The sequence below is a fragment of the Corticium candelabrum genome, chromosome 18, assembly GCF_963422355.1.
Source record: "Corticium candelabrum chromosome 18, ooCorCand1.1, whole genome shotgun sequence".
In the NCBI taxonomy this organism is placed as follows: Eukaryota; Metazoa; Porifera; class Homoscleromorpha; order Homosclerophorida; family Plakinidae; genus Corticium; species Corticium candelabrum.
The window spans coordinates 5,539,941-5,567,309 of NC_085102.1; the positions used below are offsets into that span (position 1 = coordinate 5,539,941).

At 43.0% G+C, this 27,369-nt stretch overlaps 8 protein-coding genes across 9 annotated transcripts in view; 3 read left to right on the forward strand and 5 right to left on the reverse strand.

The window, feature by feature from the left end:
* LOC134193753 (uncharacterized) overlaps positions 1-1,978 on the reverse strand; it is a 46,597-nt gene extending 44,619 nt beyond the window's left edge. The window contains exon 1 of the mRNA XM_062662588.1: positions 215-1,978. Within this exon, the coding sequence (XP_062518572.1) occupies positions 215-1,978 (1,764 nt within the window). The remainder of the gene's footprint in view (positions 1-214) is intronic.
* Positions 1,979-4,484: 2,506 nt separating this feature from the next.
* Positions 4,485-7,464, forward strand: LOC134194040 (uncharacterized). The gene is made up of 2 exons (XM_062662939.1): positions 4,485-6,443; positions 6,506-7,464. The coding sequence occupies exons 1-2, from the start codon at positions 4,571-4,573 to the stop codon at positions 7,168-7,170; spliced, it is 2,538 nt and encodes an 845-aa protein (XP_062518923.1). The 5' UTR covers positions 4,485-4,570; the 3' UTR covers positions 7,171-7,464.
* A 2-nt stretch (positions 7,465-7,466) lies between these two features.
* On the forward strand, positions 7,467-10,573 carry LOC134194038 (uncharacterized). Its single transcript, XM_062662938.1, has 2 exons — positions 7,467-9,520; positions 9,579-10,573. Exons 1-2 carry the CDS (start codon positions 7,654-7,656, stop codon positions 10,358-10,360), a joined length of 2,649 nt encoding a protein of 882 aa, XP_062518922.1. The 5' UTR covers positions 7,467-7,653; the 3' UTR covers positions 10,361-10,573.
* Positions 10,574-11,122: 549 nt separating this feature from the next.
* On the forward strand, positions 11,123-13,826 carry LOC134194125 (uncharacterized). Its single transcript, XM_062663033.1, has 2 exons — positions 11,123-12,995; positions 13,054-13,826. The coding sequence occupies exons 1-2, from the start codon at positions 11,144-11,146 to the stop codon at positions 13,797-13,799; spliced, it is 2,598 nt and encodes an 865-aa protein (XP_062519017.1). The 5' UTR covers positions 11,123-11,143; the 3' UTR covers positions 13,800-13,826.
* A 42-nt stretch (positions 13,827-13,868) lies between these two features.
* On the reverse strand, positions 13,869-16,919 carry LOC134194126 (filamin-C-like). Of its 2 annotated transcripts, none has more exons than XM_062663035.1 (4): positions 16,618-16,657; positions 15,365-15,659; positions 14,934-15,243; positions 13,869-14,679 (listed from the first exon to the last, which is right to left on the reverse strand). In XM_062663035.1, the coding sequence occupies exons 2-4, from the start codon at positions 15,644-15,646 to the stop codon at positions 14,027-14,029; spliced, it is 1,245 nt and encodes a 414-aa protein (XP_062519019.1). In that variant the 5' UTR covers positions 15,647-15,659; positions 16,618-16,657; the 3' UTR covers positions 13,869-14,026. The 2 variants fall into 2 exon arrangements, with proteins under 2 accessions (XP_062519019.1, XP_062519018.1); XM_062663034.1 differs by lacking the exon at positions 16,618-16,657 and adding an exon at positions 16,797-16,919 and having other exon boundaries at positions 13,870-14,679.
* A 301-nt stretch (positions 16,920-17,220) lies between these two features.
* On the reverse strand, positions 17,221-19,924 carry LOC134193624 (uncharacterized). The gene has a single exon (XM_062662463.1). It carries the CDS (start codon positions 19,907-19,909, stop codon positions 17,246-17,248), a length of 2,664 nt encoding a protein of 887 aa, XP_062518447.1. The 5' UTR covers positions 19,910-19,924; the 3' UTR covers positions 17,221-17,245.
* Positions 19,925-20,051: 127 nt separating this feature from the next.
* Positions 20,052-23,261, reverse strand: LOC134193625 (uncharacterized). The gene has a single exon (XM_062662464.1). It carries the CDS (start codon positions 23,165-23,167, stop codon positions 20,564-20,566), a length of 2,604 nt encoding a protein of 867 aa, XP_062518448.1. The 5' UTR covers positions 23,168-23,261; the 3' UTR covers positions 20,052-20,563.
* A 717-nt stretch (positions 23,262-23,978) lies between these two features.
* Positions 23,979-27,004, reverse strand: LOC134193623 (uncharacterized). Its single transcript, XM_062662461.1, has one exon. The coding sequence runs from the start codon at positions 26,988-26,990 to the stop codon at positions 24,270-24,272; it is 2,721 nt and encodes a 906-aa protein (XP_062518445.1). The 5' UTR covers positions 26,991-27,004; the 3' UTR covers positions 23,979-24,269.
* Between the last annotated feature and the right edge of the window lie 365 nt (positions 27,005-27,369).

Below are 27,369 nucleotides of genomic sequence, written 5' to 3' on the forward strand. Positions count from 1 at the left end.
AACATTGAACAATTCGACCAACAGACACTTATAATACTACGAAATGGCAAAGTATTATGATAATAAACAGAGGAATGGACAATAGACACCATACAACAAAACTGACAGTAAGACAACCGGTCGAGCCTGAAGGCAAACAAACAAAAACAGAACAAACATGAAAACTGACGTAATTTTATAACGGCATTACGTCAGATTTGATGTCCAATCTTACCTGTGACGATATACTTGTAACCAGTGACAATTTCTGTGTAATAAGATTACGATGATTCACCAGAGTCAACTGTGTGACATCAAATGAACTTGCATCCACAATCTCATCAAACTGCAAACTGATCACTCCAGTATTCAAATCCAAATCAAAAGTAGTCAACACTGGTTGTGTTAAATCCTCAGTGAAACTCCTCACGTTTAACGCATTTCCATTGGGAAGTGGCACTACTCTGTTGCCATTCATATCAACAGCTGTCAACTCCGATATTGTCAGCCAAGTGTTATTCACATGAGTAGCAAGACCTTCATTTTTCTTAACCAAAGTCAAATCATTAATGTCAAGATTGATATCCACGTTTGGTGATGCATTATCTGGTACCAAAGTCCCACTGGCTGATAATGTAAAATTATCTGACAAAGTCTTTCCCGTTTGAAGACTCACTGTTGACTGAGAAAACTTTCGAACATCAACAGTTTCTGAAAAGAACAAATGAAGAATGCCAGCATCAACATCTAGATCAAAATCTGTCAGTGTGGGTCGAGTTTCATCATTTTTGAAGTCACTTGCTTGAAGACCCTTGCCATCTGTAATAGCCAATGCATCTACTCCTGTCACGCTGTCAATCAGATGAGCACCAATTACAATGAATGTGTTGTGTATTGAAGTGGCCATCGTTCTGACTTTCTTCACCTCATTCAGATCGTCATCTGAAATTTGTACATCTATAGTAAAGCCATTGGAACTGGTTATACGACTTCCACTTGTCAGAGAAACTTTAGATAAAGGATAACTCTGAGACGAATTTTGTAGCGTGACAGCTTCAGGTTGGAAAGTAGAAGGAGCCACAACATCATCAAAAGTCATACTCAAAACACCAGAGTCAATGTCAAGTGAGAAAGATATCAACCGAGGTGGTGTTGTATTAGGAATGAAGGATTTCACTTGCAGAGCAGCTGAAGAGGGCAGAAGACCCATAACGTTACCACTCATGTCTTCAACTAAACCAACAGATGCTGACAAAAAAGTGCTGCCTTGTGAAGTTGCTAGCTTCTGGTTTTGTTTCAAAGCCACAATGTCACTGTCTGCAAGAGTAAATGTAACAGTTTGTGCTCCATCTTTAACATCAGACTCAATGCTCCCTCCAGTAATTGTGAGAGATTCCTGACTCCCATTAGTAGTAGATTGCAATGTGATCTTTGAGAGATTAAATGACGTGGACACAAGAACAGGCTCTGAGAAACTCAACGTCAACTTATGCACATTCAGATCGACATCAAACGAAGACAACACTGGACGAGTAACATCACTATAAAATGAAGTAACTTGCAGTCCTGATGAACTCAAGATCGTCTGCATGCCATTTATCTGTACAGACAAGTCACTAATAGTTGTATTTGTCACTGAAAGAAATGAATTGGCTTTAGAAGTTGCCAGTGAAGCTCTAGACTTGATCTCATTCAAGTCAGTTGGTGACAACTGGATCTCAATGATATCTCCATTAGAAGACATGGACATTCCATCAGTAAGAGTGTAGTACAACTGCGAGATTGAACTCAAATGTGACATTGACTGGACGGTGATTCCCGTTGCATCAAGAGATGAAACGTCAACTGGTTCATCAAATGTCATTATCAACTCTCCACTATCCAAATCCAAATCATATAGCAACAAACGAGGTCCAGTAATGTCATTAGAAAATGATGCCGGAATTCTCCTAGTGTCCAGATCACCATCCAACAAAGGAGACACTACATTACCAGCCATGTCCAAGATGAAAAATTGAGTGAATGTCAGCCAGCAATTTGATATTGTTGTACACACCTGTCGATTTAATTTCAACTCATTCAAAGCTGTAGGTGACAACTGTATGTCAATAACATGGCTGTCATTGCTTAGAGCAACAGCATCAATTATTGAGTAAGATTGCTCAGGCAAACCAGAAGTCACATGATGTTGTAGCTGCAATGTTTGAGTAAGGTTGAGAGTAGACACATCAATTGGCTCATTGAATTCCAGTGTTACCATCCCAGAATCCAAATCTAGGTCCTTGAATCCTTTAGTGGCAAGTTGAGGTGACGTTGTATCTGCTGTAAAATCCGACACCAGCTTAGCATCATTCTGTGAAAACGACTCAAGCTCATCACCAGATGAATCATCAACCAGCCCATTGTTTGTGTCAATGCTAATAAAAGACCTAGACTGGGACACAGCCAGTTGTTGGTTAAGTTTGATTTTATCCAAATCAGTTGTAGTCATCGAGAGGCGGACAATGACAGCCGATGACAAAACAGTGCTGCTGCATCCTGTCAGTCTGTATGTTTGCGGTTGATAGGTAGTCGTGACCCTCACATCTTCCTTGTTCTGTAGAACAAATCGTGTGCAATCGACATTGCTGAGTCGCAATCTTGCAACACCAGCTGCAGTAAGAGTCAACGTGCCAGCATCCATGTCCAATTCAAATGAATTAAGAGTTGGTGCAACAGCAACAGCTGCATTAAACAATAAAGTAAGTGCCATGAACATCGTCAAGCCATTGTACTCGCTTACTGTTTTTCAAAACAAAGACAAACAAAAAGAGAGACAAATACCATTTGACAACTTCCATTCTGCTGGCAAACTGCAAACTCAACCTACAAACGATCAATAAAAAATTACAATTACGAGAACTGAAAGCACCATCCACACCAAACGTCACATGACTAAAATAGCATACTGCCTTCTACATGTAATATTATCTTGCCTAGAATGTGATGCCTTCACAAGTGAAGACTGAGCAGAGAACACGGATAAACTTACTGACATGTTATTATAGGCAAATGTGACCTCAAGTATGCAGACTGTTTCACAGTTGTTGTGCACAAAATTGGACCAGCATGCATGTGGCAATACGCCATCACTTGACACAACACACACCAACGTGAAAGACTTCCAAGCAACAAAAACTGACGAGTGAATAAATCAAGCAGACCAACCACCTGACAGCAATACTAGTTAATTAAATTAAAATTTTGAAGAACACTGATGTGTTATTAATTGAAATGTTTTCCTCTGGATTCCTCAGTACAGCTGGTCTCTGCACTGAGCAGTGTGCTATCATGCACACTCAATGTTTGAGAGCCTGAAAAAATCAACTAAATAAGACATTCGTACAACAAGTTCATGCTCTCATCTGCATTCTCTAGAACACAACAGCAAACCACCTCAATGCAGATGTAAAGATGAGAAACAGCTTAGCGATATCTTAGCTCATTACCTCTGATATCATATTTATTCTTGTATAAAACACTTGCCAATATTTTACATCCAGACACATAATGAACCAGTTTCTTTTCCTGTTTGATATTAATTTGCCATACCAGCAATGTTGAATGTGTCTGATACAACCAATTGCTGTTAATCACCACATACTGTCAAAATTGCAGTTATAATTATATTGTTCATATTATTATCACATTTTCTAATATCCAAACTCGTACAGTAGGTACATATTATGACCCGCCTTCAATGACGTCACGAACTGAAACCTTACAGATTTGCGCATTCACTGTTCAACTGATCTGCGAGCTATTGGTAAAGTCTTTCGTGTAATTGATTCGCACCTTCTGTATTTTGTTGTCCGTCGCTCTTCTGGTCGCTGTTGATCAAAATATCAGTTCTCCGTCTCACGGCGCTGGAGAACGTCGTCTGTGCACTTGGACGTATACAAAAGTGTTCACTTCCGCTAGGAAACGGCCTAGCGTCGTCAGAAACCCAAGAACGTTAGCTCCTCTTACGCCTGGCGCCCACCAATTGGCGTTGATCACGTGACAGATAGTTGTAGTGCCGTGACAACAAGAAGCAAATTGTCACTCCTACAATGTCAGCGTGTAACTGATGCATTCAATCGGTTTGAAACGTAACGCAAGATGTAACATGAAAACAAGGCTTGTACTGTAGAGGCGAGCTACACGTACACAAGCGTATCATCTAGCTAGGTTACATGTACATGTACATGCCGTAATTTTTTGCTGCTCGAGCAGACTGGTAGGTTGCGCATAGAAATTACTTCTTACATGTAGCCTCTAGCTAATTGTTTGTCTTTTGTAAAGTAGGCTAGGCAATTTACTATTATTTAGACTTCAAGTCGTCGCGTTACAATGTGTTGTACATGTTGTACTAATTACCTAAACAATTAACACTTTTAGTACACTCCATTACTCAATATACTGTTGCCGTAATGTCCCGTAACCCGGATCTATTTCAGTTCACCACATCTAGAAGTCGTCTCTACTCTACGTACTCTTCCTTCTGGCTAATCCAGATCTACCAAAGTCTAACGCCAACTCTGTATACACCACGGCGTAGACCGCCAGTCACATGGGCTACTTCTGTGTTGGTTTCGTTCTCTCTCTTTCATTCTGTGTTGCTACTCTCATTTGTTGCAGCAGTTGTGAGTCTTCTACAGATACAGAATCGGGCCACTTTTCGTATTGGCCATCATCTGACGCGCAGAACTTCGCAATCGGAGCTCTGATACCGGAACATGAAACTATTTACCGTCCCATTGCGACATTGGGATTTCTGTCCGCTATACAAGACGTTAACAACGATCCACGTGTTCTTCCGCACCACAAACTGCAGCCAGTTATTAGAGACACTAAAGGGGATACATGGCTTGGATTTCAGAAGGCAATTGAAGTCATTAATAAAGGGGTGGTGGCGGTGGTTGGTCCTGGTGTTTCTACTGTGGCTGAAGTGATCTCTCCTCTAGCGTCCCATTGTCAGATACCATTTGTTACACCTTCTTCCTCCAGTCTATCTCTATCACTGCATGAAGTCCACAAATATTTACTCCAATTATGTCCTTCATCAAGGGTACTGGGTCGAGCAATTATTGATGTTCTGTATGAGTTTGGATGGAAATACATTGCGATTATCAAATCAGATGGTGAGCATGGCAAAGTTGCACTGTATTACTTGGAGCAGCTGGCTAGACAGCAGGGACTGCACGTCATCAAGGTTATAGAGCTTCCTGTTTATCCTGGCAATGAGAAAGTAGAGAATCGAACTGCTACTGTTGCATTACTGATAACGTATTTAAAAGATTTAGTCAATCTGCATGCTCACGTGTTTGTCCTCAGTGTGCTGGATCATCACCTTGAGTTGGTTTTGCAAGCTGCAGATGACCTTGGTCTAATTGGAGCAGAGTTTGTTTGGATTATTGATCGATTGGAATCACCAGAACATGTATTAACACCGAACTTGCTAAGATTACTGCAGGGCAGTCTAGGAATTAGTACATCTCTTCCCAGGTCAGTAACAGAGTGGGAAAAGAAACACAATGTTAACTACACAAGCATCTATCAACTGTATGCATACGATTCTGTGTGGTTGATTGCACATGCTCTTAACCGGTGTATCGAAGATGGCCATTTATTACACAGAACACGTCTACCACCTACCAAGGGTTTACCTCAACTGTACAGACTGATTAGTGGCCAGGTGTTGTTAGAGTACATTCAAAACACCTCTTTTGAAGGAATATCAGGGAAAGTTCGTTTTGATGCTGAAACTGGTGAACGACAAAAAGAATACAACATTGTGAATATGTTTAATGGAACATTCTCTACTGTTGGCAAATGGTCGTCAGTTGGCTCTTCGCAAAAGAGTCGTTTAGCAATGGGTGGCAGCTACTACCCACTCCCAAAGTGGAACAATGGCAGTATTGTGATACCTGCTGATCGAGATACATCAACCAGTCAATTAATTTCTGCTCTTGTCATTGTGACTGAGCCATTCGTTTATCATGCCAGCGATACTGCAAACAATCCATTCTCCGGATACCTGATTGATCTAATGAATGAACTCAGTCAAAGAATTGGCTTTAGTTATAGATTGACAATATGGAATGATAGTTATGATGAAGCAATCAAATACATTTCACGAGGAGACCATCCTCACACTCTTGTAGTTGCAGACATGACAATCACTTCCGTGAGATCAGAGTATGTTCACTTTTCACGTAGCTATCTCACAGTGCAGTTGTGCTTGTTGATCAAACGTCCTGATACTGAAACAGCAGAGGGTATTTGGGGATTTTTGGCACCATTAAACTACAGTGTTTGGTGTATAGTTCTTGCATTCTTTCTCTTTGGAGCTGTTGTGCTACGAATTACCGAACTCTGTAGAAGAAACCATCCAGATTTAAAATTTAGTGAAAGTTTGTGGATAAGTTTCTCGTGTGCATTTGGTAGGACTCATTTTGGTATTATATCAATATGGAGACATTATTGATGTTGCTTGCTGTTGTAGGTACTCATAAAGATGACTTGGTGACATCACTGTTTGGTCGGTTGTGGCTCGTAGTTGTAATGATGATCCTGTTAGTACTTACATCTGTCTACACTGCAAATCTGACTGGCTTCTTGCTTTCTAAAGAACTGAAGTTAGATGTGACCGAGTTACAAGATTTGTTGGATGAACCAGTCGGTGCCGTTCCTGGTACTTCCACTTTCCAGTATTTGGCTGATATTGAAGGTATGAGGAATTTGATTCCAGTACTTGAAGCTGATGCTCCAGCAGCTATTCTCAATGGAACAGTGAAAGCGTTTATTGCTGATAGACCAGTTCTTCAACACATTGCTCTGTACAACTGCAGTGTGTATGTTGCTAAGATTCAGTTTCATCCCCAACAGCTTTCTTTGGCCTTCCAGCGAGGCAGTGCATTGTTGGATCCCGTCAATGCTCACATGCAATCTTTCTGGGAATCTGGATATCTTAGTCGTCTGTACAATCGCCACTTCGTTTGGTTTTCTAAGTGCAATGATCCCGAACAAGAACAGGAATTGTCCCAGATTGGTGTAGAGGAAATCAGCGGAATATTCATCGTGATAGGGATCACAGCTGTAATTTGTTTGCTTGGTCGTTTTGTTACAAAGACGTGCGTCCCTTCCTTTGAGGATGCGTGTAATGGGTAATAAGAGTGCTGACAAACGTTACGAACGTCTTAAGCAATCAAAAGAAAAGGAGAATGATGAAGGTGACGTGCAAATATAAATAGATAACACAAATCAAATGTACTGTATTATTATAATGGTTAGTCAGTCTTTAGTTACAGCTGCGTTTTAAGAGCTAGTTAGATTTAAATGCTTCAACAGCTACACCAAAATGAGCTGGCAGCAATTATTAGTAAGTCAGGGATTGCACTAAAAATGAGACGCCTGTATTCACTGAGATTTTATTAATAGTAGCAGACAATTTTAATTCTTTGAAGCATATTAATGGTAGCAACCATGCACGGAGGGCAAACGGGCCATGCATGGCGCCAGTAATTTTCCTGCCTCACTGCATTATTCCCAAATTCAGTGTATTAAAGCGTAAGTTTCTTGTATGAGATTGTAATGTAGCTGCACGCGAGCCCACGTGCATCCAGTAATTAAGTTGCTTGAAATACGTTGCGAATGTATTACCACCTTTCGCCTTCGTTATTCTTTTCCTTTATTGTCTTGTTCCACGTCCTACCGTATGATGCATTCATTCAACAAGACGCATGCGAAGGAGTGGTTCCTAACAATGGACGACGACTCGCTGCAGCCAAGAACAAATCTCTACCTATAGCCGCTCTCATACCGATATCGAGCGAACCGACGGGAAAGTCAGAAACAGAAGCGTTTTGTTACGCGGTGCGAGACATCAACGATGATGACAACATTCTTGCCGATCACCGCATTGTTCCTCTCATTTATGACACAAAAGGTGACCCATGGACTGGTTTACAATCGGCAATAGATGCAATCAGCAATGGAACCGTTGCAGTAGTCGGACCGGGACTGTCGTCTGTCGCCACAACCGTCTCTCCACTTGCTACTCGCACACACATACCATTCGTCACTCCGACGGCTCCAGCGGTCGCTCTAGCATTACACGACGTGCATCAGTTTGTTCTCCAGCTCAGTCCGAGTGACAAACTCTTGTCTCGAGCCGTCGTCCAGCTCGTTAAGCACTTCAAGTGGCAACATGTTGGCATCATTCGTTCTAGTGTCTATTACGGCCGCAACAGATTTGGCAACATCTACACGGTCGCGTCAGAAAACGGAATCAAGATCGTGCACGTCGCAGAAATACCGTCATCGTCTGTTGCAGATGGCAAGCAGTTGGACATTAGTAGAGTGACTCAAGAGATAAAGCAGTTGAAATATCTTCAAGCGCGGATTATCGTGGTCGACGTGCTGGATCGCGATCTAGAGGATGTATTCCGCGTTGCTGACAAAGAGGGTATGATCGGAGAGGGATATGTATGGATTGTAAGCAGCGAATCGCTAGCTAAAGTGTCGAATCCTAAGATGGAAGGAACGTTGGGTGTGAGTACTGCACCGCTGGAGAAAGCAAAGGAATGGCAGAAAAAGCACAATATCACGTCAGAGGTAAATGTGTATCAGCTCTACACATACGACGCTGTATGGCTTTTAGCAAGAGCACTAGATACCTTCATTCGGAACGGAGGCAGTCCAGAAACAGTCGCTCTGCAAGATAATGTCAAATATCTAGACCTACCGAAACTGCGTATGCTCAAGAATGGTACCAGTCTCGTCGAGTGTATTCGCAGCGTTTCGTTTGACGGATTCTCGGGAGAGATCAAGTTCAACCCGAACGGAGAGACAACGAAAACGTTAGACATCGTGAACATACAGGCCAACGGTTCCTTGGAGACGGTCGGTAAATGGAATCCGGATGGACATCAAGTGAGTGACCGTGTCGATATGGATGAGACGAATCCTGTTGTCTGGCCGGGTGGCTCCAAGACGGTGCCTCTGGATAGAACCTCCAGTCTCGAGCAGACAGTATACGCAATGGTCATGGTTACTGAACCATTTGTTTTCTACAAAGACAGCGCCGCAGGAAACGCCAGATTCTCTGGCTATCTCATTGATATCTTCGAGGAGTTACAAAAAAATATTACCTTTGAATATCATCTGGAGAAATGGAATGGAACACACGACGAGCTCATGATGTACATTGCCGCATCCAACAACCCATACACTGTAGCAATAGCTGACGTTATCATTACGGGTAATCGCTGGAAAGTCGTCGATTTTACAACAAGCCTACATTTGGTGTCGTTGGCGATGCTACTAAAGGCACCAGAGGTGGCATCTGCGTCGGGAGTATGGGGGTTCTTAGCGCCGTTTCATTACAGCGTGTGGCTACTTCTGCTATTCTTCTTCATCTTCAGTGCAATTGTGCTTAAATTAACAGAGGCCTATCGCATACGCCACCAATCTCTCGGTATGGGAGAATGTTTGTGGATGAGCTTCTCCGTATTTTTCGGTCAGTGTGTGCACGTTAATTTACAGACATTATATCTTTTTCAACGGTACCTTTGCAGGTACTCACAAAGATGATAACGTTACGTCAATGTTCGGACGAGGTTGGCTAATTGTCACACTCATGACTCTTATGATTATCAACGCTGCCTACACTGCCGTCCTGACAACATTTCTTCTCTCCAAAGAGATCAAACTGTCGGTCACTGAAGTACAGGATCTCCTCAACGAACAGGTAGGTACAATCAGAGGTACACAGACCTCTAGATATCTCAGAAACATAGAAGGTTTGCTTCATCTGCAAGAGATGAATTATGATGAGGTTGCCCAATCCGTGGTCAACGGTAGCGTCAAGGCATTCATATCGTCTCGAGTTGCTTTACAATATCTCGCAAATGACAACTGCGACATATATGTACCCAGCACAGACTACGATATACACCAAGAGAACATTGCTTTTGTTGTTCAGAAAGGGAGCGTCCTCACACGAGCGATGAACGCTAAAATCCAAGAAATGTGGGACAGCAACTACCTCAGCCAACTCTATAAACGCCACTTCGTTTGGGCTTCACACTGCGACGATCTCGCCACTATCACGGACGTCGACACAATAGATCTCAGTGAAATAGGGGGAATATTTATTGTCCTCCTCGGAGTCACGATCTTCGCAGTTGGAGGCCAGATGGTTAAACGCGCAGGCTGGATCCCGGGAACTAAACAGTGGCGTCAAAGAGACCGAGACAAGGCAAACACACAGGATGGACAATCAGAAAATCACAAATTGGTACTGAATAAGGACGCTTGCCCCACCCATTCAACTGAAAAGACAACAACAGACGCATGAAACATCAATGGCCAAACTGCTACCTATTTTTATCCATTTTTGAAATACATTAATGAATCTGTCGTATTTGTCGTATTTGTCAATCTGATCAATCTGGTCGTATTTGTCGTATTTGTCGTAATCAATCTGATCAATCTTGCCGTATTTGTCAAAGCTTGAAAATTATCCTATTACAGTACTCTATTGTCTGTGAGTAAAAGGACTCAATTACTGAACAGATCTAGACGCGTTGAAGGGTGTACCGGTGTCCCATGCATTAGCCCCCCCCCCCCCCGATTAGAAAATTTTTGACTGCAATTATACGTATCGTTCTGGATACAGGTGGCACGTAGCTGATTTGTGTTATTTGTAGATATGCTTCCCACAGCCATACCAAATTAATTAATTAAGCTGGCAGTAATTATCTTTAAGTCAGGGGTCGCATATAATGGGAAGCCTAGATTCACTATCTATGGGGTTTGGTATATAATTCTCTTTAAGCATAAGGGTAGCTTGGAACCTTGTATGGGGCCAAGGGAGCCAAAGTGACCATGCCAAAAAACCATGCTCCCAGTAATTTTCCTGCCTCGATCAATCACTGCATTACTTCCAAATGCAAAAAACGTAAGAATGCAATAAAACGTAATTCTCTTCCATTAGATGTAATGTTTTGCCTTCAACTTCTTGTCGAGTTTCAGCTCCTCCATGCACGTGAAGTTGCAATGCATAGCGACCTGCACGCGAGCCCACGTGCAACTATATATAGTCTAATTACAGTTGTTGGTATCCAAGAATACGTTACGAATGTATTCCCACCTTTCGCCTTCGTTATTCTTTTCCTTTATTGTCTTGTTCCACGTCCTACCGTATGATGCATTCATTCAACAAGACGCATGCGAAGGAGTGGTTCCTAGCAATGGACGACGACTCGCTGCAGCCAAGAACAAATCTCTACCTATAGCCGCTCTCATACCGATATCGAGCGAACGGACGGGAAAGTCAGAAACAGAAGCGTTTTGTTACGCGGTGCGAGACATCAACGATGATGACAACATTCTTGCCGATCACCGCATTGTTCCTCTCATTTATGACACAAAAGGTGACCCATGGACTGGTTTACAATCGGCAATAGATGCAATCAGCAATGGAACCGTTGCAATAGTCGGACCGGGACTGTCGTCTGTCGCCACAACCGTCTCTCCACTTGCTACTCGCACACACATACCATTCGTCACTCCGACGGCTCCAGCGGTCGCTCTAGCATTACACGACGTGCATCAGTTTGTTCTCCAGCTCAGTCCGAGTGACAAACTCTTGTCTCGAGCCGTCGTCCAGCTCGTTAAGCACTTCAAGTGGCAACATGTTGGCATCATTCGTTCTAGTGTCTATTACGGCCGCAACAGATTTGGCAACATCTACACGGTCGCGTCAGAAAACGGAATCAAGATCGTGCACGTCGCAGAAATACCGTCATCGTCTGTTGCAGATGGCAAGCAGTTGGACATTAGTAGAGTGACTCAAGAGATAAAGCAGTTGAAATATCTTCAAGCGCGGATTATCGTGGTCGACGTGCTGGATCGCGATCTAGAGGATGTATTCCGCGTTGCTGACAAAGAGGGTATGATCGGAGAGGGATATGTATGGATTGTAAGCAGCGAATCGCTAGCTAAAGTGTCGAATCCTAAGATGGAAGGAACGTTGGGTGTGAGTACTGCACCCCCGGAGAAAGCAAAGGAATGGCAGAAAAAGCACAATATCACGTCAGAGGTAAATGTGTATCAGCTCTACACATACGACGCTGTATGGCTTTTAGCAAGAGCACTAGATACCTTCATTCGGAACGGAGGCAGTCCAGAAACAGTCGCTCTGCAAGATGATGTCGAAGATCTAGACCTACCGAAACTGCGTATGCTCAAGAATGGTACAAGTCTCGTCGAGTTTATTCGCAGGGTTTCGTTTGACGGATTCTCGGGAGAGATCAAGTACAACCCGAGCGGAGAGACAACGAAAACGTTAGACATCGTGAACATACAGGCCAACGGTTCCTTGGAGACGGTCGGTAAATGGAATTCAAATGACGGTATCGATATGGATGAGACGAATCCTGTTGTCTGGTCGAGTGGCTCCAAGACCGTACCTCTGGACAGAACCTCCAGTCTCGAGCAGACAGTCTACGCAATGGTCATGGTTACTGAACCATTTGTTTTCTACAAAGACAGCGTCGCAGCAAACGCCAGATTCTCTGGCTATCTCATTGATGTCTTAGAGCAGTTGCAAAACGACCTTGGCTTCGAATATCATCTGGAGAAATGGAATGGAACCCACGACGAGCTTGTGATGTACATCGCCGCATCCAACAACCCATACACTGTAGCAATAGCTGACGTTATCATTACGAGTGATCGCTGGAAAGTCGTCGATTTTACAACAAGCCTACATTTGGTGTCGTTGGCGATGCTACTGAAGGCACCAGAGGTGGCATCTACGTCGGGAATATGGGGGTTCTTGGCGCCGTTTCATTACAGCGTGTGGCTACTTCTGCTTTTCTTTTTCATTTTCAGTGCAATTGTGCTCAGAATAACAGAGGCCTATCGCATACCCCACCAATCACTCGGTATGGGAGAATGTTTGTGGATGAGCTTCTCCGTATTTTTCGGTCAGTGTGTGCACGTTAATTTACAGACATTATATCTTTTTCAACGGTACCTTTGCAGGTACTCACAAAGATGATAACGTTACGTCAATGTTCGGACGAGGTTGGCTAATTGTCACACTCATGACTCTTATGATTATCAACGCTGCCTACACTGCCGTCCTGACAACATTTCTTCTCTCCAAAGAGATCAAACTGTCGGTCACTGAAGTACAGGATCTCCTCGACGAACAGATAGGTACAATCAGAGGTACACAGACCACTACATATCTCAGAAACATAGAAGGTTTACTTCATCTGCAAGAGATGAATTATGATGAGGCTGTCGAATCTGTGGTCAACGGTAGCGTCAAGGCATTCATATCGTCTCGAGTTGCTTTACAATATCTCGCAAAAGACAACTGCGACATATATGTACCCAGCACAGACTACGATATACACCAAGAGAACATTGCTCTTGTTGTTCAGAAAGGGAGCGTCCTCACACCAGCGATCAACACTAAAATCCAAGAAATGTGGGACAGCAACTACCTCAGCCAACTCTATAAACGCCACTCCGTTTGGACTTCACGCTGCGACGACTTCGCCACTATTACGGACGTCGACACAATTGATCTCAATGAAGTAGGGGGAATATTTATTGTCCTCCTTGGAGTCACGATCTTTGCAGTTGGAGGCCAGATGGTTAAACGCGCAGGCTGGATCCCGGGAACTAAACAGTGGCGTCAAAGAGACCGAGACAAGGCAAACACACAGGAAGGACAATCAGAAATTCATGAATTGGCATACACACAAGATGGACAATAGGAAAACCAAGAACTGGCATCCAACGAGGACGCGCTCGACCCAACCCATGCAACTCAAAAGACAACAGCATATGCATGAAACTTCAGTAACAAATTGCTACTTATTTTCTACCCATTTTCTTGAAATACCTTACAACAATGCATTAATTTAAAAAAACACAATTTTATCAACCTTGTATTTGCCAAAGCTTGAAAATTATGCTATCACTACTGTCTGTGGGTAAGGACTTACTGGACAGACACGGTGAAGGGTGAGCCACTAATGTCCTGATTAGAAAATTTGACCGCAATTACGTATTCTCCTGGAACAGGTGGCACGTAGCTCACAACAGTCTGTCCGTTGTCATGTTTTCCTAATTGAATAGGAGCTTCTTCAGGACCTTGGATTTCGACACTTAAAGTGCCAGCACCTGCATCAGCCAAATCAACGTAAAATGTGCTTGAGGCACTGGGTCGTCCTGCCCTGAGTCCACCTCCATGAACTTTGACTTTGTTGGGAAAGCTGTATGGTCCTCGATGGTTGGGGTCTTCACTGACGATGACAGTGAATGGTGATCCTGGTATGTGCACTTCATTAAACAGAAGAACTAGCTCATACGTACCAGGCGCTTTAGTCGTATACTGAAAGCCAGATCCTTTCTCAACTTCAACCAAATCAGTTTTAGAAGGGCCAGTCATTCGAATATGAAGCTTTCCTCCCCCACCAGCCTCGCGACAATTAACATAGAATGTTGTTGGCTTTAGGGCAACACTTTTATACAAGCCATCACCATACGCTTTGCATTTTGAAGGATCTCCACCACTACCCACACCAATCTGAACAGCAGCTCCTCCTTGATTACGATTCAAATTGGCAGATGGTTGCTGTTGATTCAATTCTTCTACAAGAACAGAATCAGCATGTTCTGTTGATAGAATATGCAAGTGGAAAGATATACAAGAGAGCTCACAGACAAGCAAATAAATGGGTAAAGGAGCAGACACGTAATCAGGCACAATGGCTCACAACCGGACATGCAAAAGGCAAATAAAAACATGCACAGAAGCAGACACAAATTTACAAACAGACAATTAAATAGATCCAACACAACACACGACTCCAAGTACTGTACAATGAGAACTACAAACAACTTACGTTCAGTTTCACTGATGTGTATGAGGAATGGACTTCCAGGAATATCTTTGTCTGAAAACGCTATCTTCAATGTGTATTCTCCAGCTACTTTAGGTACAAACTGGTACTCATACCCCGACGAGCTGTCACTTCTAGTCAACTCAGTCTTTGATGGTCCAGTCAATGCCAGTGCCAGTTTTCCCTGCCCAGCATCCTTAACATCAACAGAGAATAGGCATGCCTTGCCAACAATTCCACCCTTCATACCAGGCCCAGTAGCAGAGCACTTCAAATGGTTTCCGACTGGTTTGTACTCTGGATTACTCTTCACCTAATCATATAACAAAAAACAAGAATGATACACACTGAGTTGACATTAGTAACAGACAAGACATGATAGACACCACAAATAATCTATTAGCCACGTCTGGGTTATATCACAAAACACTGACCTGTACTGTAAACGGACTACTTGGGACATGGTCATTGTCACATAACACAGTGAGAATATACTCTCCTGGTTCAGAAGGAAAGTAGTCAACAGTGTAGCCATTTGGAATAGGTCTGCTGCTGATCACTGCCTTGGATGGTCCTCGAATATGCATGGAAAGCTCACTACCACCTGCTGGCTGCATTTCTCTAACAGGCATCTCCACATTGAACTCACAATGAGTTCCCTGAAGTCCACCCTCAAGTCCAGCACCACTCAACTTGCACAAAGAAGCAGTACTCATAATGAGCTGTTACCTGCATTCACAAAACAATCAGGATGAGCACTGCAGCACTGCTTGTAGGTATACAGGTGCACAACATTAACCACTCAAATAAACATAACTTTTATGCAACACACACACACACACACACACACACACACACACACACACACACACACACACACACACACACACACACCAGACACACGCAATACTGTAACCTGTCCTGCAGCTACAAAATACCATAAATCAGTAACAACCATTCCTGCACTCTTAGTTGATTATTATGACACTTTACAATTTCATGTAACATGATTAAAGGATAATTTCCAATGTGGAGAATCACACAAGGCTATTTAGAAAAAAACATAACCAACCTCCTGGTGCATAAAAATATCCAAACAGTCAAATGGACACTGGCACCCATACATATAGGACACACCCACTACACATTTTACAACTACTTTCACAAGAAACGGTAAATCTATGCCCCAAGGTCTACCAATAGTTTTGCTGAGTTTGAGGGTAAATTCACACATCTAAGTCAGCACAAGCGACCACCCTGTCAGCATGCATGAAGGTATACGTATGCACGCACTTCCCATCTACTCAATTAGACTTGCAAGGACCTTGCATGTCATTCGGTTACTCTACCACTAGACGACAGCAATAGCCATAGCCATACTCAAACCCTTGCAGCTAACAGCAACGACCAACGACAAACGACAAACGACCGGGAAGCAACAGATCACAAGCCCAAATTGAGCGATTTGAGAAAGAGCGTCAAGGAACACCTGCTGCAAATACAGACGACAAACAGCAATCAGCATATTTGCGTGTCTATAGCGGTCTCCTCCACTGTGAACGCGCATCTCATCTTGACGCATGTGGAACAGATTGTGTGAGAACAGAGAGATGTCGTCGCTCGATGTCTGGTTCCCAGCGCCGCCACCCAACCGCTCGTTTACGAACCTAGCTAAACATGCACTCACCACTGCGGTAGATAGAGCCATCCGAGCGCAGCCTTACAATGGCCAGAGGCCTCGGCATTCGATCTCGACGTGCCAGGAATTCAAAGTATCGCGCAGCTGCAGCAAGATACCGGCCCCCACGCACGGAATCGCATGCTAGATACGTCTGCTATTTGTGTGTGGTGTGCGTGTGTTCAAACCTGTCGTCCAAGACAAATATTCGTTCAACTGGCACACACAATCCACTCTAGCTGCTCTTCATAAATGAAAAAGACGTCAGGTGTAGGGCGGTTCCACATGCAAACGTTCACTTCCGGTTTAGAGAATAGTAGGCTAGCGCACGTGACCCCAACCCTGTTGTGTCTGCCTTTCATAGCGTAGTGAGTTTCTAGTCTCGTTTTGGGAGTCGTGTAGTGGCCAAACGATTTCAACAGTCTTTCTGGCCGTGTATCACACAGATCTACGATCGATGTGTAGGCTTTGCGTTGCTAGCGTGCTGTGTCGGCCTCGAATGCCCCGACCAATTGTGCAATTTGTATGCGCGAAAACTTTGGACCTCGAGGAATCTGTGTCTAGTAAAATGACGTGTGTGCGGAGTCAGCTGAAAGTAAGAAGAGCATTTGTATATAAATTTCTAGTTGTAAATAACTTACGATGGTAAAACAGTGTTTCGCATTTGTCGCTTTTTCCACCATCGCCATGACAGATAAATTCCTTTCAACAATATCAGAAAGAAGCCCAGACCGCATGATAAAATGAAGAGGCCAGGAGAGTCTTCTGAGGTTATTTTACGGTTGTCTTCTTGTTCTGCCACTGGAGGACACGTGCTGTTCAAATGTCTATCAAAAGCCCGTAGTACAAATTTCTCTTGAAGAGCCTCTTGTATGACCTTGTTGATTTGATTGCGATACCATAGGTTTGATTTCATTGGAAATGCATATTTTTGTGGCTGTTCTTGTGGTCCAGTAACAACTACATCACAGTCGCTTGCAGCCAAACCCTTCACATGATGTGTGTCACCGATGTAAGCTTCAATAGACCCACTCTTCAGTTTTCCCAAGGCTTCGTGTGGTTCACTAGGATGTTTTATGTCCACCAAATATTTTGTGTCAAAAGATAGCTCATTTATTAGATAATTCCAGTTGGAAGTTCCTTTACGACAACCGACCTTACGACCTATCAATTGCCTGAAGTTGCTGATTGTGTGATCTTGCTGTTGAGAGGTAAAGAAAGATGCCATGTTGGCTGTAAAAGCAGACACCATGATCAGAGCCCAAAAGCACAACATAATAACATACACACGAGCAAACAATCGATTGACATCGTCAACTCTATGAACATAAAAAAATAGACAGCAGACGAAGTACACAGCCTCAGATACGAGGTGTATTCGACAATTCCACTTTCCAGCATTTGGATGTTTCTTTGCAAACCCATTGTCTACAGAATCTGGATCAAGGAAGAGAATCACTCCAGAAGCCACAATGAGAGTGATAATTATGAGAAGCCACACAGACCACCTGAATGGCTGGAAAAATTCAAAATAACTCCTTTTAGTGGCTTTGTGAACAAGGATTCTGAGACTGCCGTCAAAGATACTACTGGAGAAATTGGCAAGACGACGTCTTGGTTCTGTAACTGTCACACTTCCAACTGCTAGATGCCAACTGTTGTTAGCATTTCCTACTTCTTCAACTAATTTATTCCATGTGTCGTTCCACGTTGTCAACTTGATTTCAATTCCAAGCTTATTTGCAACAAGTCTAATGAGATCAATAGCAACTCCTCGAAATTCACAATTTGTTTCATTGTGTTCCGGTTGACATGGTGTATTGCTGTTCCTGTTGACGTAATCAGTAAACGGAAATGAAATTGGCACCAAGGCATTCAGTGTCTTGTAATGTTCAACTGGGAAATCTGGTGGAACAGTATTCGTGCCTCCAGGAAAATATACCAGCTGGCTGCTTAAGGTGGTCGCAACCAGAGAAAAATTATTGGCATTTCTGGTGGCAAATAAGGATAATTCTCCTTTGTGGTAGTTGAAAAAGCTATAGTTGGATGTTTGATGTCTGTGTCTCAAAAGTAATGTTCCTGTTTGATTGTAGAATGTTGCATTGGCAAGCACATTAAACAGTGTCTGTCTCTCAAAAGACGGTTTGGGTCTGAACTTGGGTTGAATGGTTGCAGATGGACTTGTGGTCGTTGCAGTTGAGTTCTGCGACATATTCATAACTCGGGAGAGTGCGTGTACAGCATTGTAGGCATAAACTGAACTAAGCCACATGCTTGTCTCATCTCCACTGTAGCTCGAATTTTGCATCATGTTCCATAAATCACCTATTGCTGTATCATTGGTCTGCTGTCTGATACAGATTATACCGTCCATTGTGGTCTCGTTAAACAGATCTGTTCCATAGTTGCAATGCGTAATAACCCACGCATACCCTGACGCAAACATACCCGCTTCAGAAGCGATCCTCAAGACCGCAGCTTGCTCTTCAGGGTGAAGAACAACTACAAATATGCGGAATCGATCATCCCTCAACGTGTAGATGGCTTTCTTTTCATTCTCAGTTAGTTGATCATTATGAGGCTGTTGCAAATAGACAGAATTGATGTGATAGCCAGCAGCTCTTGCTTGTTCGATGGCATATCGAACTCCATAAAAACCGTAGTCTTCATCAGAGTGAATAACAGTAACATTTCTCCAGCCAAATTGCTCGAGCACATCTTGTATGAGATCTCGCAGGCGGTCATAAGCATCACCAACTCTGAACAACGTCGGATAAAGAGTTTGCAAATCAGACTCAAACTCAACATCTAACGGTGAAAGGAGTGGTACCGATGCCTCTCTTGTGATCGTAGCGATAAGTTTCGCCTCCGACGCGTCGGATCCACCTATAATGGCTGCTACGTTAGCCACGTTTACTTGCCACAATGCAGCTTGCACGGCTTGCCAGCGATCGTAAGATGTGCTGTTAACGACCACACAAATACGAGTGTTTGGTAAGATGTCTGACCTGTCGTTGATCTCGTCAACAGCCATCAGTACCGCTCGAATTGGTTGATTGAAGAGCTTGCCGTTTACCTCCACGGTCGGCAGTAACACACCAATAGTTATTTCATGCTTCAAGTCTGTTGCATGCGCAGAGCAACATGGCTTCAGTGAATTGTGCCTAGAGTTACAAGCTTGCGGTGCAGAAAACGCTCCATGAAGCTGAACAAAAATGACACAGTACGCGATAAGCAGACGAGACATACATTGCTTCAGGATACAAGTTGTTGTCCTGAATTGCATGGGGAAACACGTCATGTTGTCTTGGCTAATGCGTCCATCATAGCGTACGTGGGATGGACATCTTCACACCAAGGTAGACATGCACGTAGGAGGAACAGAAGGCACCCACGCTTTTAACACGACGTACTATGACGTAACATATCTACGGTATTCCGTTATAATTTTAGTAACCCACGTGTGTGGTAACCATACTGGACTTGTAGTTGTACTTGTATAAAATAGCTGTACAGTACCGGCTACTGTAAACCTTTGGCTTAGTTTGTGGTTGTTGTTGGGTGCTGTGGTAGCAGGCGAGAGTGTTGTGAGACGGCCATAACACTTTCTGCCGTGTTTAGCACTGATGTATGCGATGTGTAGGCGTTGCTGTTTTGAATAATGATGATCGAGACATGATTGCAGATGAAGAATACAAGTTTCAGTTGAATCACAGGAAAGCAGATGGGATGTAGATAGAAGGAAAAACATCCACAAAAGTTATGGCTAGCTTGTACCCAGGCTCTTTTGCTTGCGAGAGAAGAGATTTGTATGGGCAAGAGTTAGGTCTTTGAAAGACTTACTATAAATATAGTGTTGGGTAACTTGTTGACAACGACAAGTACACTTGTATTATCTTTACTTAGACACTTTGATACTTTCATACATACGAATATTTCTATAGTTGTGACTAATTCAAAATGGTAAGACACTGTTTTGTTTCCATGTTTTCATTTGAGTAGGTTGCATTCGATTCTCCTTACACCATCCCCATAGCAGATCCATTCCCTTTAACAAGATGAGAAAAACGCCCACACCATAGGATAACATGAAGAGGCCAGCAATGTCTTCCAAAGTTATTTTACGAAAGTCTGGTAACTGTACTGAAGGACAGTTGTTTGTCAACAGTTCGTTATAAGCGATTGCTACAAAGTTGGTTTGAACAATTTCTCGTATGACTTTGTTGATTTGATTTTGATACCATAGGTTTGGTTTCATTGGAAATGCATATTTTTGTGGCTGTTCTTGTAATCCAGTGGCAAGTAGGTCACAGTGTTTTGCAGCCAAATTCGTTATATGATATGTGTCAGCAATGTAAGCTTCAATAAATCCACTTTTCAGTTTTTTCACGGCTTCATCATTATCACGTACAGCCACCACATTTCTAAGAGATAGCTCATTTACTACATACTCCCAATTGGAAGTTCCTTTACGACAACCGACCGGGCGATCTATCAGATCTTGGTAGCTGCTGATTATGTCAACTTGCTTTCGAAATGTAAAGAAAGATGCCATGTTGGCTGTGTAGGCGGACACTATGATGAGAACCCAAAAGCACAACATAATGACATAGACACGAGGAAACAACTTATTGATATTGTCAACTCTATGAACACAAAAGAAGAGACAGCAGGTGTAGTACACAGCCTCAGATACGAGGTGTATTCGACAATTCCACTTTCCAGCATTTGGATGTTTCTTTGCAAACCCACTGTCAACAGAATCTGGATCAAGGAAGAGAAGCACACCAGAAGCCACAATGAGAGTGATAATTATGAGAAGCCACAAAGACCAGCTGAATGGGTGAAAAAATTCGAAGTAACTTCTTCCAATAACATTTGGTCTTCGAACTAAAATTCTGAGACCGCTGTCAAAGAAATTACTGGAGAAATTGACAAGCTGACTTCTGTATCTTGTAACTGTCACACTTCCTACTGCTAGATGCCAACTGTTGTTAGCATTTCCTACTTCTTCAACTAATTTATCCCATGTGTCGTTCCACATTGTCAATTTGATTTCAATTCCAAGCTTACTTGCAACAAGTTTAATGAGATCAATAGCAACTCCTCGAAATTCACTATTTGTTTCAATGTGTCCCAATTGACATGGTTTATTGCTGGTCTTGTTGATGCATTGAGTAAATGGAAATGAAATTGGCACCAAGGCATTCAGTGTCTTGTAATGTTCAACTGGGAAATCTGGTGGAACAGTATTCGTGCCTCCAGGAAAATATACCAGCTGGCTACTTGAGTTGGTCGCAACCAGAGAAAAATTATTGGCATTTCTGGTGGCAAATAAGGATAATTCTCCTTTGTGGTAGTTGAAAAAGCTATAGTTGGATGTTTGATGTCTGTGTCTCAAAAGTAATGTTCCTGTTTGATTGTAGAATGTTGCATTGGCAAGCACATTAAACAGTGTCTGTCTCTCAAAAGACGGTTTGGGTCTGAACTTGGGTTGAATGGTTGCAGATGGACTTGTGGTCGTTGCAGTTGAGTTCTGCGACATATTCATAACTTGGGAGAGTGCGTGTACAGCATTGTAGGCATAAACTGAACTAAGCCACATGCTTGTCTCATCTCCACTGTAGCTCGAATTTTGCATCATGTTCCATAAATCACCTGTTGCTGTATCATTGGTCTGCTGTCTGATACAGATTATACCGTCCATTGTGGTCTCGTTAAACAGATCTGTTCCATAGTTGCAATGCGTAATAACCCACGCATACCCTGACGCAAACATACCTGCTTCAGCAGCAATCCTCAAGACCGCAGCTTGCTCTTCAGGGTGAAGAACAACTACAAATATGCGGAATCGATCATCCCTCAACGTGTAGATGGCTTTCTTTTCATTCTCAGTTAGTTGATCATTATGAGGCTGTTGCAAATAGACAGAATTGATGTGATAGCCAGCAGCTCTTGCTTGTTCGATGGCATATCGAACTCCATAAAAACCGTAGTCTTCATCAGAGTGAATAACAGTAACATTTCTCCAGCCAAATTGCTCGAGCACATCTCGTATGAGATCTCGCAGGCGGTCATAAGCATCACCAACTCTGAACAACGTCGGATAAAGAGTTTGCAAATCAGACTCAAACTCAATATCTAACGGTGAAAGGAGTGGTACCGATGCCTCTCTTGTGATCGTAGCGATAAGTTTCGCCTCCGACGCGTCGGATCCACCTATAATGGCTGCTACGTTAGCCACGTTTATTTGCCACAATGCAGCTTGCACGGCTTGCCAGCGATCGTAAGATGTGCTGTTAACGACCACACAAATACGAGTGTTTGGTAAGATGTCTGACCTGTCGTTGATCTCGTCGACAGCCATCAGTACCGCTCGAATTGGTTGATTGAAGAGCTTGCCGTTTACCTCCACGGTCGGCAGTAACACACCAATAGTTATTTCATGCTTCAAGTCCATAGCAGAGCGACGTGTCTTCTTGCAACAATCTCGAGGTAGAGGCCTAGAGAACGCTACGTGAGCAAAAACGGCACAGTACGTGATAAGGAAAGGAGACATCGATCGATTGCTTCGGGATACGAGTTGTTTTCGAGAGTCACTAATTAATTAAAACAGTCTATTCTACAAGACATTCCCGTGAGTCACCACTGTACATACTGCCACGATCACACTCACTTGTAGGGCGTTCCCACTTGCAAATTATTTCCGGTTTCGATGACGAAGTTTATTAGAGCGAGACCTGAGCGAGTCTAGACGTGAGAAATTTCTCAAATTTTGTGTTTTTCTACGTGTTACTATGCCATGTGGCAACTTTTCGCATTGCACGAAGGGGTACACGTGGTCCATTACACGGCTTAGTAACACGTGGTGAAACACGTGCAAGCGAAAAATGGGCTTAGAAACGAGGATACTTTAGAGGGTAAACCTCTATCTTCGTTTCATTATTTTAATTAACGTTTAGAATCGTTACGTTAACTTGTTGGGTGCTCGATTAATTAATTGTTGTTAATTATTGCTTGGCTCTTGATTGGATACTCCGGTGAATGTACAACTTGGGATGCCTACTGTACGTTAATTAATTAAGGAACAGTCAACACGTCCTTGTTGTCTATACTTGCATTGCATTGTTGGATGAGTTAACATTGTTCACACCAAGTTGGAAGAACAGAAAACGTAGATTCTTATCTATAATACTGTTGGCTAAAGGCTATAGTTGCATTAATTGTATCTAGAGCAATCTAGTCTTAATTAATCAATTACCTAAGCTGTCAATATTGAAATGGCGTTCTGTAAGCATGTTGAGTTTTTCAAGAATTATTCTGGCATATTTCGTTTCTGTATGTCTGTCCATTCTTCAGTGAAGTAACAAACCTCACACCTAACAGCCTTGTAGCAATGAGATGGGTGTAAACAAGCTGTTTGATATAGATGTAAAAGCAAACAGGCCAATTCTGTTGACAAGTTTAACTAACAAAGATGGCTACAGAGACTGGACTTTGATCATGTGTAAATTCACTGACGAAAAGACTTAACAATTACCCTTGAGAGGATTCGAGTTACCTGATTGTAATGATAGCTTCTTGCGTATTCTACAATTGTGTATTGACACTACAAATGGTGGAGTGCAAACAGTAGCAGTCCTCTATCAGCTCTAAATATACTAGTCTGAATCGTCTTCTACTTTTGCATAGTGTATCCCACTGTATGTGCCAGAAATCCCACTGTCCAACACCACACTGTTCTGCTTTCTCTTGCGTTTGTTTCTCTCCCTCATTGATTTTAAGCACCGACGCCAGACTAACAGGCTCACTTTCAAGAACACAATCGTGACCCCCATAGCACCTGCTAACATGAAAAGGCCACCAATGTCATCCAATGTGATGGGCCGGATGTCGTCTTCCTGTTGCTCTTGAGGGCACGAGTTATTGAGAATACGATTGAACGTTTTCATAACGAACTCCTGCTCAACTGTTTCTAGTATAGCTTTATTGATTTGAGAGTGATACGCCATGCTTGGGTTCATGGGAAAGGCATATTTCTGGTGTTGTTCTTGTGGCCCAACAACCACAAGACTGCAGTCTGTTGATGCTAGACCCAGTACATGAGGTGTATCGGCAATATAGGCTTTGATTTGTCCAAGTTTTAGTAACTTGACTGCATGGTGTCCATCCTTGACATCAACGACCATCTTTAGTGACAACTCGTTGTTGACGTAGTCCCAATTAGATGTTCCAGATCTACAGCCTACGGGCACATTTGCCAAGTCTTTGTAGTTACGAATATCTTGAGTTGCATGCTTGTGTGTGAGAAAGACTGCCATGTTAGCTGTGTAGGCAGACACCATGATGAGCACCCAGAAACACAGCACAACAATATAAACCCGAGAAAATAATTTATTTATGTTGTCCACTCGGTGAACAGCAAAGAAAGTGCAAGCAGAAAAATACACAGCATCTGCATACAGATGAAACCGATCACTCCATTTGCCACCACTAAGTAAAAGCGGATATTCTTCCTCGTCATGTGAATGTTCTTGCTCTTGACGTGTATTGACTGCTTTAGGATCAAGATAAAGCATCACACCAGATGTTGAAAGAAGGGTAATGATAATTAACAACCAGACTGACCAGCTGAATGGTTTAAAGAATTCAAAGAATCCTTGTTCTTCGACTTCAGGTCGGAGTATGAGAATTCGAAGACCCGAGTCATAGATACTACTGGAAAATCTGGCGTGTTGGGCGCGAAGGGAAGTCAAAGTAACACTGCCAGCAGCAATGTCGTATTCTGAAGCTTTCCTCCCAACCTCCTTCACCAAATCATTCCAGCTGTCTGTCCAAAGGGTGAAATTAACACTGAGACCCATTCGGTTTGTGACACTGAGTATCAGTTCAATGGCAACCCCAATGAATTCACAGTTTGAGTGATCATTACGACCTACACACGATTCATGAGTTGTCTTGTCAATGTAGTCTGTGAAAGGATAAGAGATTGGTACTAATACATTCAGCATGTTGTGTCGTTCGGATGGTTTATCCAATGGTACAATTGTTTGATCTCCAGGGAAACGAACAATCTGTTTGTATGACTTTGAAGAGAGACTAAACAAATTGTTCTTGTATTCTGCAAACTGGAGAAACGTTTTGTTGTAGTAGATGAGGTAAGCATAGTCAACGGCTATGGCTCTGATGTCTACATGAAACGTTCCGGTCTGATCAGAAAATATTTTTTGCGTTTTCAAGACACTCAGAAGTTGACTTCCTACAGGTGACGGAGATGGTCGATAAACAGGATTATCACCACCTCGTACATCTTCATCTAACCGATCATCACTGTCACTATCGTTAGATTGGAAAACAATATGAAGAGCTTGTGCAATAGCATTTGCGGCATTGTATGCATGAATTGAATCGAGCCACATGCTTGTCTCACGTCCTCTGTATTGTGAGCTCTGCATGGTCTCCCACAGGATTTCTGCGGCTGTTTCATTCATCTGCTGCCTAATACAAATGATTCCATCCATTCCAGACTGCGGAAGAAGGTCGCTACCATAGTTACAATATGCAAGTACCCACGCATAACCTGCAGCAAACATCCCCTGCTCTGCAGCAACTCTCAGCACAGCCGCTTCCTCTCCCACGTGCAGAACGACCAGAAAAATACGGTAATCGTTCTCTTTCAAACTAATAATGTCGCTTACTTCGGAACTCGTGAGTTGGGGACCATGCGGCTCTTGCAAGTAGACAGTCTTCACGTCGTATCCAAGTATCCTTGCAGTGTCGACGGCATATCGAACTCCGTTAATGCCATAATCGTCGTCCGAATGAATGACGGCCACTCTAGTCCAACTGAACTGATCGAGAACTTCCTTGACGACGAGGCCCAACCGAGAATCAGGAGCTCCGACTCGCAAGAACGTCGGATAGAGAGTCTCCGAGTCAAGTTCGTATTCTACTGCTGACGGAGACACGAGTGGAACGCTGGCTTCTTTCGCCACTGGAGAAATGACCTTCACTTGCGACGCATCCGCTCCGCCAATAATCGCGACGACTTTCGCTACGTTTACTTGCCATAGAGCTGCTTCAATTGCTTGCCACCGATGGTAGCCGGTCGTGTTGACGACGACATTAACTCGAGTGTTCGGCAAGATTCCCAATTCGTTGGGTTTCTTGTTAATCTCGTCGAAGGCCATCTGTACGGCTCGAATAGGCTGGTCAAATACTTGGTCTTGTAGTTCAAGAACAGGTAGGAGGACGCCCACATTTACTTCCTTGATCGATGTTGAGCGTGTGGACGCATGATTGGTCGCCCTAAGGATACCAATCATTAAGTTGGCGAGAAGAGTTTGTAGAAAGATGAACGAGTATCTCAAACGCCATCTCATTTCGCAAACGGTAACGGGACCGATCACCAGACACTATATCGGATTTCCTGAACGAAAAAGTGCCGTGCACGTGAGTCATCAATCTAGCCAGACTGGATGCAGGCGTTCTGTTACCTGTTTTGACCAACCTATTCGAGTTTTACGTAGATTTCGATTTCTAATTCATCATGCAGTCAAGCTGAAACTTGGAAAAATCTGAAACTTGGACAAATCAAAGTCTAGCTGTATTGAAGACATGGGTCTACATCACAAAACTGCAGTCTCTGTTGGGCCACAAGAAGAACACCAGAAATATGCTTTGAGGAAGCCAAGTATGCCCTATCACTCTTGAAGCGAGAGGCAGGAGTATTTTGTAAAACTATTTTTTGGTTTTTCATGC